This window comes from Malus domestica, chromosome 05, assembly GCF_042453785.1.
Source record: "Malus domestica chromosome 05, GDT2T_hap1".
NCBI lineage: Eukaryota > Viridiplantae > Streptophyta > Magnoliopsida > Rosales > Rosaceae > Malus > Malus domestica.
In genome coordinates this window covers 1,011,977-1,024,614 of record NC_091665.1, presented here as the reverse complement: position 1 = coordinate 1,024,614, position 12,638 = coordinate 1,011,977, and the positions used below count along the sequence as shown (strand labels likewise).

The 12,638-nt window shown below is 38.0% G+C and overlaps 1 protein-coding gene across 2 annotated transcripts; it reads right to left on the bottom strand.

Moving 5' to 3' along the window:
* Positions 1-6,258: 6,258 nt before the first annotated feature.
* On the bottom strand, positions 6,259-8,861 carry LOC103411877 (single-stranded DNA-bindig protein WHY2, mitochondrial-like). Of its 2 annotated transcripts, none has more exons than XM_008350494.4 (8): positions 8,716-8,861; positions 8,085-8,173; positions 7,909-8,006; positions 7,717-7,809; positions 7,508-7,602; positions 7,207-7,280; positions 6,804-6,892; positions 6,259-6,686 (listed from the first exon to the last, which is right to left on the bottom strand). In XM_008350494.4, the coding sequence occupies exons 1-8, from the start codon at positions 8,760-8,762 to the stop codon at positions 6,561-6,563; spliced, it is 711 nt and encodes a 236-aa protein (XP_008348716.1). In that variant the 5' UTR covers positions 8,763-8,861; the 3' UTR covers positions 6,259-6,560.
* Positions 8,862-12,638: the final 3,777 nt, after the last annotated feature.

Below are 12,638 nucleotides of genomic sequence, written 5' to 3'. Positions count from 1 at the left end.
TTCATGCATGTATCATTGAGGCAACATTTATAGTATCTCGAGATTTTAATCATTCTAGGACTACTGTTCATCCTTACTGAACATCTTTCACCTTCTCATCACCTCAATCTTAGAAAGGAAAAACTAAAGACTCCTGAACAGCAATGATACATTATTAAAGAAAAAAATTAGTGCCAAAACACAATTAGGTAAACAAACACACTTAAATTACATTTAATTTTAAAAGAGCAGAAGCTTACTAGGTTTTTTTTTTCCCAACAGAAGCTTACTAGGTTGGTGGATGATAAGATGTTGGCCATAGCTTGCACTGTTCTTCCCACTCATCTTTTGATGATGCTGCATACTTGCAAACCTAAATTTAGTGGATTTAGATGTTTGCCATATTCTTGTTTAACGATAAATTTGGAGACTACCAGAAGAATAGTAGGTTTTCAGATAGAGAAATGTTATTGGCACTCCAAAAATCTTATTCACCTCACAAGTGTATTTTTTTTCCCAATATAGAAAGTTTGGAGTGTAGAAAAAGATTTTTAGAGTGCTAATAACAATTCTCTCCAGATACTATTAATAATAATAAACACTCAAACAAATCAGATTCAATATCCAAAATGAGATAGTAAGTTCATACGGAAGGGATCCATATCATTGTATATACAAGACAAGGCCTACGAGGGATTGCACAAAAATGAAGTAAACAAAATGCTAAGACTAGATTGGAATTCAGTAAAACACAATTAAAATAACAACAGCAGCAACAAAGCCTCATCCCACTAAATGGAACTCAGTAAAATGGAATTACAATGATTCCATTCAATTCTAAGATTATACCGAAGAATAATAGTGGTACTAATTAATATCTTACAAATCCACGGATTTGTCTCTTATGACTACCTAAGGGGGAACACTTTGATCATACATCCCCAAAGCCCATTAACAGGGGAATTTTAACGAAAAGCTTCTGGTACTGTTCACTTTAATGAAAAACCACATTTTTACACTAGAAAGTCAATCTTGATACTATTCATTTTACTCTTTATTTTGTTCTTATCGTTAAAACTCAAAGTTTTCAAGCCATTTTCATTAGTTTTCCTTTCTTTCTAAGAATCTTGAGAAAGAAAAGAAAAGTTCCTCAAGTAATCAAGTAGCCTTACCTAATGTAAATTAACAGGAGGCCTAACTTCCATAAAGAAAACATAAGCAAGTAAACAAATTAATAGATGATTTATAAGTCATATAGTTTGACAACGAGCTAATTAACTTGTAATGTAAATTTATTAATTGTGCAATAATTTTAAAAGAGAAACATTGAAGTTTACATTCTGAAATAAAACAACAACAATAACGAAGCCTTATTGACACACCCCGATCCTAGAATCAAGGCGTGTTAGCCGTCACGTGAGTGTGACGTAACCAAAAGTGTGATGCGGAAGCAAAAGATATGAGAAATACGAAGGAAGAAAAACCAACTACTAGCAGTAATATCCAACTAGCATACTAGAGTGAGTTTAAGTGTGCAATACACAATTTCAGAGCATAAAAAAAACTAGGTGCAGTCAAGTAGGACTATAATTAAATTACAACACCCGCATGTGAGTCCTACATGCAAGAAGTCTGTCAGAATGCCGAAGAAAACCTCGTGAGCCACCAACTGCTAACTAGAACCTGGAGGGGCGCAAAAACAAAATTGAGTGGGTCAGTAAAACCAAAGTTTTCCAAAACATTTCATTAAAAACATTTCTAACCCCTTACTGTAAAACCTGTATACTTTCCCAGAAAATAACATAATAGTATATAAAACCTCATACGTCACAAATCACCAATCTATCACAAATTCAGGAATATGCCATGCCATAAATGTCGATAACAAAACATGGATGCATCAAAATAACAGGTGACATAATGAATTAACCGGAGACCCTGCAGTTGGTCCTGTACGGTTAATTCCATAGCTCAATATCCAACCCAGCCGGAGTCACCACGGTGACCTGTACGGCACTACTCTGCACATAAGTCGGAACTACCTAAAGTAGTCTGTACGACAAGAATGGTGTAATGATACGCTCTAGTGCTTCTCTCATCAATCATCTGCGCGCATAATCTAAGGTCATCTACTAGTCGGAACCACCTCTAGTGGTCTGTACGACTAGCATGTCGGAACCCTCTCATGGTCTGTACGACATGCACCTACTTGGATCCAAGGTGAGCGTGCGGTGCGGTGAATAATATAAGCACTAACACCAGGGGTGCAGGTTATGAGCTCTCAACACAATTTACATCATCAATGATTCACATGATTAACATAAAACTCACCTGATACTCACCTGTGCGTCCACAACACCAATTCATGCATATATATATGCATCAATATCAATTCATATATCTATAATATGCATGCACGGCATTTTAAAACGTACTTTCATATGAATTCAATTTCTGGGAAAATCAATAGTATATAGGTAATACGAAAAACAAAACTGCCCACTCACTGGTAAGTCGATGGGTCGTTGTTGGAAATGTGCCCTAAAACCAATCATATGATGATACTTTACGGACATTTCACAAGTTAAACTAATGTAGTTTAAATATAAAGGGCAAAAGGTTATTGTTTTAGTCGTCTCATATACATGTTATATGCTTAAACGATAAGTCCAAGGAATATGTGATTGGGAGAATGCAATCTAAAGAAGTTAGATTCATGAGACCATTCTTTCATATACATATCCTAAACGTTCCTGATCATAGGATTGCCAATTGGGCATTGACAGTCCGTTAAGATCAGTACGTGCTGTGTCTTCTCTCAGGGAGAGTGACTAGTTTCGAGTCATTGGTGTGTGTGACATCAAGACAAGTACGTAGGTGCTCAATAGAGAATGAGTTCACTGAACACGATCAACGAAGAGTTCTCATATTCATGTCACATGAGAACTTATGGTTGGGATAATGCAAAGTAGTCCTTTGACCTGAGGCATCATAGTTGTCTTGTGGTTAAGTCCTTGATCTTTGATTATGTCAAAGTCACTCTATTCGAGGGTGTCCACGACATAGTTGGGGTTAAGTCACTTAGCTATGGAGGCAAGTGAATGCGCAATAAGGGATCTCTAACCTTCAAACCGTTTGAGGGAGAATACTCTATGATATGATTAAGAATCTCTGGCAAGAGTATGAATGAGATTTAGGAAGTCGTTCCAAATCACATTCAAGGTAATCATATAAGCACACGAATCACATTGGATAGTAGACATGAATAAACTATCAAACCAAACAATGTTGTCAAAAGTATTGTATTAGAGAAAGACCGTATTGCATTTGTAATCCTAAACTGAATAGGTTCTCCACCTCTTCTGATTAGCTTGGGTAACCATGATATGCTGCTAGGTGTCACTCATGGTTTGTGGAAGCCCTAAACGTGTATAATCACTAAAGGGAGAATTGAAAGTAAGTTTCAATTCACAATCGATTTGAAATGGTTTTAATCGCCCACTGCCTCGCTAAAAGGAACCTAATGGATCGTACACCGTGTAAGGTGGAGATTGAAGAAACAATGGAGATGAGTAATAATAATTAAATGATTTAATTATTTATGGCAAGGATTAATTAATATGTTAATTAATCAAACGAATAAGTTCGTTGAAGACCTCGGGATAGTTTTGGACCTTAAGGCCCAATGGGCTTCGAACGTCAAAGCCCATGGACTTAAGTTGTATGACAACTTAATGAATAAAGATTCACAAGGGCCCAAAAGCCCAAATCCCTCAATTGGCCGGCCATGTTAAAAGAATGGCTTTTTCGTTCTTTAGGTCACTTATTTGAAGGGACTATATAAAGGACTTTATAGCCTAAATTCATTAAGGGTTTCTTTTGGAGAAAATTGGAGAGAACATGTCTCTCCCTTTCTCTCTAAAGAGGCCGGCCCCTTGGAGGGATTAGCTAGCAATCCAACTCCTCCAAGGTCACTCATTTCTTCTCCAATCTAACCTTGGTGTAGAGACTTAGAGGTTCTCAATTTTGGGAACTTGGAGAACCATTTCATCCATCCAAATCCATAGATCTAAGATGCAAGGAATGAAGGCCCTCTCTTTGGGTGATTAGCCTTTGCTTAAGCAAAGAGGTATCTACAAAGGTATAAATATCTCAACTCACTTTGTTTTGAGTTGAGTCTTGGTTCACCAAAATACTAGGCTTTGAATTTAATGGGTAATGTTTTGTTTTGAGTGCATGCAAGCATGATTCCGCCTTTAATTTGTTAATTGCATGCTATAGATGTTGCTCAAATGAACATGTTTTTCACAAAATTTCCTTCAGTCGTAACCCCCGTGACGTCCCTGAATGCGCTCGTCCTCAGGATAGGTGTCACCTATATGCGAAACAACTATAAAAACGTTAATTAATGCATATAACCCACAATTCAAAATAACTTCTCATACGGTGCTCAAATTGGGTATATGAATATACCACATCGACCTATTCGACGTCACGGACGTCGAGAAACTTTTAGAAAAATTTTCTGAGGCCGCATGCACCCCCACGCGCCGGGAGGGGCACGGACCCACGCGCCCCCACGCGCGTTTTCTTTTTCCTCCAGTCACCGGACTGGTTTCGCCGGCGACGGAAAAGTTGCCGGTTTCTGGGGAATTTTTAAACCACTATATCTTCCTCATTTCTTCACTATTTTCAACGTTCTTTATATCAAAATGAAGATCTTGATGAGATGAACACATCCATACCTGCCTCGACCCCCAACTCGCCGGGGATTCACCGGAAAAAGCTTTGAAAGTTCCGTTCTCCGTCCTCCGACGTCCACATCCTACCAACGACGTACCCCGAAGCTCGTGAGGACTTCCTTAAGCTCACTGTGAGCTTGAAATTCCCTTGTTGGCGTCGATCCGTGGTGATTCGAGGGTATGGCCCTTGTCCGTACAATTCGAGAGGGAGAGAGAGAGAGAAAGCCGTGAGGGAGGAGAGAGAGGCACGGGGGAGGGAGAGAGAGAAGGATTGATTGTGTGTGTCCATCATAACCCATCATCATCCATTTTTTTTGTTTCCTAACTCATAACCACACAAACATACAACCCAATTTAATCTAACTTAAATATTTTTCCTAAAGTTTAGGAATGAATTTAGTCCAATAATATGCCACACACACATACCTTAATACCTGTCAAGGGTAATTCTGTCATTTCACGTCCCCGATATATAAAATCCCGGAACGGGCTGTGACACTTATCCCATTAAATGGGGTCATTATAATGTCTAAAATATTACAATAGATAACAAGAATGGACGATACAGTAGATAATCAAACTTAAAGAACTAATTAATTAGTCGTTATAATGTATTCAATCATGAAAGAATAAAAGATATTACACTTAGATAATAAGAATGCACGATACATTTGTTCAGATTATTTGTTATTTGTGCATTTATATTACTTTGATGATTATTGTGTTCTGATAGACACGTTTGCAAGGATATTAAAGGTAACATAGGACATAACGCCCCAATCCATCATAGAGATGTGTAGTTTTGTTTGACCAATTGCTTTGAGCTTTGTGGTTAGACAATCTTCTACGGCCCTTCCCTCAGTAAATAATCTTTTGTCTGACCAATGCAATGCAATGAAGAAAAACTTGTTCATTGGTAAAGAATATGAACATCTCCGATTCGCTACCGATGAACCCTTTTTAATAACTAACTAGAATAAATTTAAGATTTATCATTTTTATTCAAAATCATTGGAAAAGTTGCAGTGAATAAAATGAATACTTAATGAACCACAGAATAAACCGCATATGGTATAAACCGAAAAACACAATTAGCAGTAAAAAGATGTTCAATGCATCAACTATACTGAATTGGTTTCTTGTTTTTGTTGTTTGTAAAAATTGAATTGGAAAGGAATTAATTCTCATAAAAGGGGGTTTAGGGTTTAAGAGAGAGAGAGAGAGACAGACCTCCTTGAACAAATTTCTTGTGCACCCGCTTGAGGTGTCGGAGATTTTCCAGCGGCGCTATTTGGTGAAAACAAAAGTAAGAAAGAATGTAAAGAATTGGGACATAGCCGGCCGGCAGTAAAGGAAACCAAGCTTACCAAACGAGCGTTGGCAAAGTTAGGGTGTATGACTAAAGCAATGGCATCCACCGTAGGCTGTTGGTCAGGAGGGATTGGGATTGGGATTGGGATTGGGATTGGGGGTTTATCCGACGGGTCACTCAAACTAAAATCGTTGAATTCACCTTCTTGCTTCCTGTTGTTGGATATATAACAACAATTGGTGGCACTTGAACTATCAAAATTCAACAAGTACATCACCAAAGTAAACATGAAAAAATCTTCACCCAATTACCTCCTACTTTAGCTTAAAGTTACATATATTTCATGCTGAAAATAATCACGTAAGCCAAAAGAAAAGCCTACACCAGGTCAAATAAGCTTTTGGCAACACAGCAAAATACACCATACACCACCATAAGTCCATAACAAGTCCATCCTAGTAGGAACCCAAATTTGCAAGTCCAAGTTCCTTTAGCTTGTTATAAAGATGAGATTCGAGAGGCGGACTTCATCTATCCCACTCCTCCAAAAGCTGTGGAACCGCCTTTGATTCTTGCCCTCCTCCACCACCACCACCACCTGCTGGCATCTTGTTCGTCAATCTATCCCAACCCATGATGTGGGGCAATGCAAACTGCATGAGAAATATTCGTTCTCTTACATGCAATACAATTTTATTGAAATATTAAAGTGCATATCAATCATTGTTTTTCCAGTTATAGAAAACTTCAAATTTATAGTCATGTCATACACTGCAAGCAGTCTTCATAACAGCAAATTCAGCAGTCGTGACAGGAACTGAGAAACTCTCTCTGGTCTTTAGCAGGTTGTTGACAACAGCTGCCAATGAAAACGGGAGGAAAATGTCAACTCAGATAGCATCAATCCCCACATCAGCAAATGACTCAAAAACTTAATTTTATATTAAGTTTCAGTAACCAAAAAGCACACGTATGTGATAATCAATACATAAAAACTTCCAAGTCACTCGGTCAGATTTTAAGTCGATGCCTGGATATATCGCAACTTCAAATATTATTCTTCTTATATATAAAGCACATACAAAATAACAAATACGAGAAGATAATCCACTTATTAAGGACTTCACATTCATTAAGTACACAAGAGAATATGAGAAGATATAACACGCTTACTTAAGGAAACAAAGTAGCCACTGCCATCCGCATGAGGCTTAATCGATAAGCTCTTCCTCACTTGACCAGCATTACTGTAGCACAGATTGCTCATTAAAGTCTAACTATCTATTTCCAAAAATAATAACAATTTTAGGAAAAATAAAAAAGTGACGCTTTCATATTAAAGCACCATGGTCGATATTATGCCATCTGAAAATTGGTTTGAACTTTGATCAAAATCCGGTTCTTTCCATGACGTATGAAAAAAGAAATAAACCCTTGTTACATATGTTTCCACAATAGTGGGAGGAAAATCAACCTTGATTTCATTGAGGGATCATGAAATAGTTCACAAGAATCATTGGAACCCAAGCTTATCAGAGCGCCAACCTCTGTAGCTGATAAAGCAAACATCTGGAAGCAAATGTCATTGAAATTATAAGTCAAGCAGCATGAAGAGAGAGTAGTTTGGAAAGTAAACAATATATACATCTACATAATGTAAATAAGAAGAGGTACAGAAGTTACCTGTCTCTTTTCCCAGTCATACTTACGTTCACCAATGGCAGGAGTGAACTTCAACATGACAGAACCACGCCGATCAACTACAAGACTTCCAGACTATGCAATACAAAAAGAGACGAATGAGGGGATATGGTATTGGCTCCCTTCAAAAGACATGAGATCAATGAAATTACGAATGAAAAGAGACATGCGTACTTCCAATTTAGTGAATGTTGGAAGAACAGGAGTCAAAGAGAGTGCAGCTTTGCCCTTGAAGATATCAAAAGAAGCATATACTTGATGAGAACTGGGACCTGAAGGTTCAGGATCAAAAGGTAAAACTTGATCTATAAGAGGTAAAACTCGAAATATTAACCGCATAAACTAATTACCTTTAACAGAAAATTTCTGAGTGGCAGTTGAAAATCTGGTGATATGAGTATAAGCATACATTGATGAAGCATCTCTAGTGCAGAAATGGCTCCTGGTTTCCACAAAGAAAATCAGAACAATAATAAGAGAGACGGAAGAATGGAGCGTAATCTTAGGAACGGGATTCAATGGAAGAACCATTCAAAAACTTACATTCTTAAGAAAGAATTATCGCAAGATTTTCACCTTAACTTGAAACAATAGCAAAAAGGCTGGAGATGTGCTTCTATTACAAGAATTGGGTTTTACGGATTTACCAATGTGAACCAGAATTAACTGGAAGTAGATGGTATCTAGTATCAACACAGATAAACTGGCAGAATTTATTTATGCCAGATTAAATTAGATTTTGAAATTAACAAAACGTTGCCACTCAAAGTTTCAGCCTTTACATCCAATACACCTATCGATTTGCAAAAAGGAAGCAAATTTACATTTCTTGGCAGCCAGTTTTCTAGAGAAGGTAGTTTTGAACTTGAAGGGTATATTTTCAGGGTTTTAAGTAAAACAGATAAATTGTAAGGGTTTTTCCTTTTTCCTTCAAAGTAAAACAGAAATTAGTAAAAGAAAAAACGGGAAGAGAAATGGTACCTGAATTTCGTGGTGGAAGAGGACAAGACGCGCAACACCTTCAACATCTTTGTTGCGAGAGAGAGAGAGAGAGAGAGAGAGAGAGAGAGGGGGAATGCCACTGTTAATGCTTCTGCAGTTCTGCTTCGATACCTTTGGAATTTCGAGACGACTTGCCGTTTTTCTCGACTCAACCGGTCCACACGAGCCAGGGCTTTTTGAGCTTGTTCGGGCCGGCCCGTGACAAGTTGGACCGAGCCTTGACTCGCCCCTTTAATCCTTATGTATTCTCCCAAAAGCAATAGGATTTACGATAACAACGAGGATTCCAAGGATTCCAAGGATTACTAATTACATGGACTAGAAATTTCTGTTTTGCAAAGTAAATATCAATTTGCTGAAAAAAAATATCAATTCATCTATCCACAATGGGTCATCATTTGAAATTTTGATCTGGGACTTAAAAACTTAAGACAGATATTGATTTTAATTTGATTCGCTTATGACGAAAATTGAACTTCTCACATACAAATGAGAAGAAATTAATACCACTAAATCGTAAAGCCCTAAAAATGTTTTTTTTTTAGTTGATTTTCGATATACTTCTTGTTCGTGGCGGGAATTTCCGTGGAGGATGCTTCCTGTCCGACGAGCACATAGCTCCCCGAGAGGTTGACGCCGGTTGATGCTTTCTGTCGGGCTTCTGCTTTACTGGCGGGCTTGTCGGGCAAAGCTTTGTCGGGCAAGGCTGAAAGAGAAGGACAAAGTTAACTTTGAAAGGTGTCTTTGTGGGGCCTTAGGTGTAGGCCTTGAGGCTCACAATCAAGATTAACTTTTAAGTGCTCAGGCGTGCCACTGCTATTTTCAGCATGGCAGATGTAGAACGGATGTTTGAGTCATATGTATTCGAGAGACTATGTTAGTTATTGACAGGTGCCTTTGTGGGGCCTTAGGTGTAGGCTTTGAGGCTTCTCGTAAGTAACTAACTTAGTACTCAAACACATAAGGTTCCTTTTGGTGATTATATGGGTCTTATCACCATCATACTTCTGATTACCTGAGCTCAAAGAGCAGAATGAATCCAAATAGGTGCCTTTGTGGGGCCTTGAATAGGCTTGAAACTTCCCATCAGAACCTCTTCTATACTCAATGTTCTTGCCCGAGAAATAAGATGAATCCAAATAGGTGCCTTTGTGGGGCCTTGAATAGGCCTTGAGGCTTCCCATCAGAATTCATCCCATCCCCGAACGTTATATGGTAATCATAATATAACAGTAATAAAACTAAGTGATAGGTCGATTACTTGCGCCCTAAGTAACTTCGGACTTCTTGTTATCAAAGCTTGTAGTGGATGGGTTAAGTCCACATCAGGTTCTTTTTTTATGCCTTGAGGCCAAGGACTTTTTAGTGTGATCAAATCTTATATGCCCGAAGGCTTAGAACTTAGATCTGGCTTGAATTGTGAAGACATATTCAAGTCGGATTCAAGCACTGAGAGAGTCTTTTAATAGCCATATTACTAGAAATAACTTGGATACAACTTGAAGTATACAACATATTGCTAGTCGAATGAATGAAAAAGACAAAAACAAAGAAGGTCGGGCAAGGTTTAACCTTGTCGGGCAAGGCTGATCGTCTTGTAACTTCCTATCTTTGTGGGTTAACAGAAGGTTTGAAAGCTTAGAAAATGGGTTGGGAGGTGAGTTTACAAAAGAAATCGATACTACAGCAAGAGTTTGAACAGGAAGAGCTATTACAAAGGGTTTATCCCGAAAGGGATGAAGGTTTGGGCTGACTACAACTTCGTTTTGAAGGCAAATCTGGCTTTGAGCAGAGTTTGTGCTTTTGTTTGTTTGTTTGAGTGTCCTTGATTCTGACTTCTCATTCTCCTTTTATAGCCACCTTGGCTTGGCCTCCTGTAGCAATAATCTTGCCCAAATGTAGTTTGAAGGATAGTGACTCATCAGCTATTTACTTGTACTGCCATTTAAAAGTACTTTTTGGGCTGATTAGTTGGCTGGTCTATACCACTTGGCCATTGGGTAGGTGAGCAAGTAGTCTGCATGGCTTGCACCTAGTCAGAAACGGGCTTCTATTGTCTTCTGGACTTCGGCTGGGCTTCTTCCTTTTTAGGCTGCACCTTGGGCCAACTTTCCTCGAGCCCAAAGTTTAGGTTTTGATTCAAACACTTCTTAAGAGTTTGTTTTACATATTATGCATGCGATGATGGGCTATTTCATTACAGACACGTCCACAAGTGTCGGCTTAGGTAGTAAATTAGGACATGCATGACATGAGTAATTAATTAGCTCAATGGTTCCGTTTCCAGGATGGAAAGATATTTCATGGAAACTCCATTCCTTATAAGATTCATGCATTAATTTCATATAATTTGTCGGTTTTATTTTTTATTTTCATCAAGAAGAACAGGAGAATGACACTTGTTTCATCTTGGACAAAATTCGGACTACGAAAAAGTGGTATAATCTATGCACGCCAAAGATAGTTATTGTGATCAAGTTTAATGGTAAGAAAGGACGTTGAGGAAGGAGAAAAACCATAATCTTGGGAATGTAAGTTCTGATGAGAGCTATACACTTGGTTAACACTTGTTATTCACGTGGGAATGTTAGAGATCAAGATTGACAATGTTTATGAGCTGATAAGGAACATGTATGTTAGGATTCATTAGCTGGAACACTCATGATATTACTAGAAGTCTTTCTAACTGATATGAATAAAGGAATTCACGGTGATAAGGTTGAGATCAATCAGGATTACTCAATGGGAAGAGTCCTAGTTGATTACCACTGTGTATGGTATATATATTAGGGTCCCTACACTCTCTCTGATTACGCAAGATTACAGAAACTCAAACCTCATTCTTGAGACCTTGCATACTAAAGACGAGAGCTGCAGAAGAACTCTAATCCCAACAAGCATGTCATCGTCTACAGGTAAGTGGTTAACTTGGTATTGTGATATAATATTCAAAGTTCATAATCAAATTCTCCATATATTTTACATTTGGTATCAGAGCTTTCACATACCAACTAACCCTAAAAGAAGAAAGCATAAGGAATTGTGTGAATTTTCAGATTAAGGTCTAATGGTATACTATACAGGAAAGACATATATTCGAACACGGTAGCTAAAGCTATCTGTGCTATGCATGGTTTTTTATACAGTTTACGAATTAGAATTGGCACTATGGGTCAAAATATAATCACTGATCATCTAAAGATGTTTTAGTTGTTTATGTATTGATTTCATAGTGGCATGACAATTCATATACCGATATGCTAACCAAGTCACTTATTGCAACCACAAAGGTTAGTAATTATGGCTACAAAGAATCGCATATTGGATGTGAAAGTGTCATGATCAAGAAAATTTTCATACAACTCTTAATCCAAAGATTCTTGAGTTTGTGATATAAAGTTTGGGGATTAAAGTTTAATATCTTTCATGTTACATGATTGTTCAACCATGAACCCTAACTCCATGAACTTGAATACTGTTGAACCACTCACTGGGGTCAACTATAAGAAATGGAGACAAGACTTGGAGATAGTTTTGGGTGTTATGGATATGGACTTGGCACTAAGAACTGAGGAACCCCCACTGCCTGCCGATGGAAGTACTTCTAGCCAAAGATCAAAATATGAGAAGTGGGAGAAATCCAATAGAATCTCATTGATGATAATCAAGAGAACCATGACAGATGTTGTTCATGGAGGTTTCCGTAAGGCAACCAACGCCAAGATGTTTATGCAATCCATTGAAGAAAAGTACAAAGAATCTGAGAAGACAGAAACAGGCAATCTAATGAATGCACTCACTACAATCAGGTATGATGGTGAAGGAAGTGTGCGTGAATATATCCTCAGAGTGATCGATATTGCTGGAAAGCTCAAGAGGCTAGAGGTACCAATTTCTGAAAC

What these genes read in the sequence shown, in the direction of transcription:
- LOC103411877 (XM_008350494.4), bottom strand. Translation starts at nt 8,762, where the DNA reads ATGTTGAAGGTGTTGCGCGTCTTGTCCTCTTCCACCACGAAATTCAG. An exon ending in TCTTCCACCACGAAATTCAG is followed by an intron (nt 8,174 to 8,715) that starts GTACCATTTCTC and finishes GGAAACCAGGAG; the next exon opens with CCATTTCTGCACTAGAGATG. An exon ending in TGGCTACTTTGTTTCCTTAA is followed by an intron (nt 6,893 to 7,206) that starts GTAAGCGTGTTA and finishes TTTCATTGGCAG; the next exon opens with CTGTTGTCAACAACCTGCTA.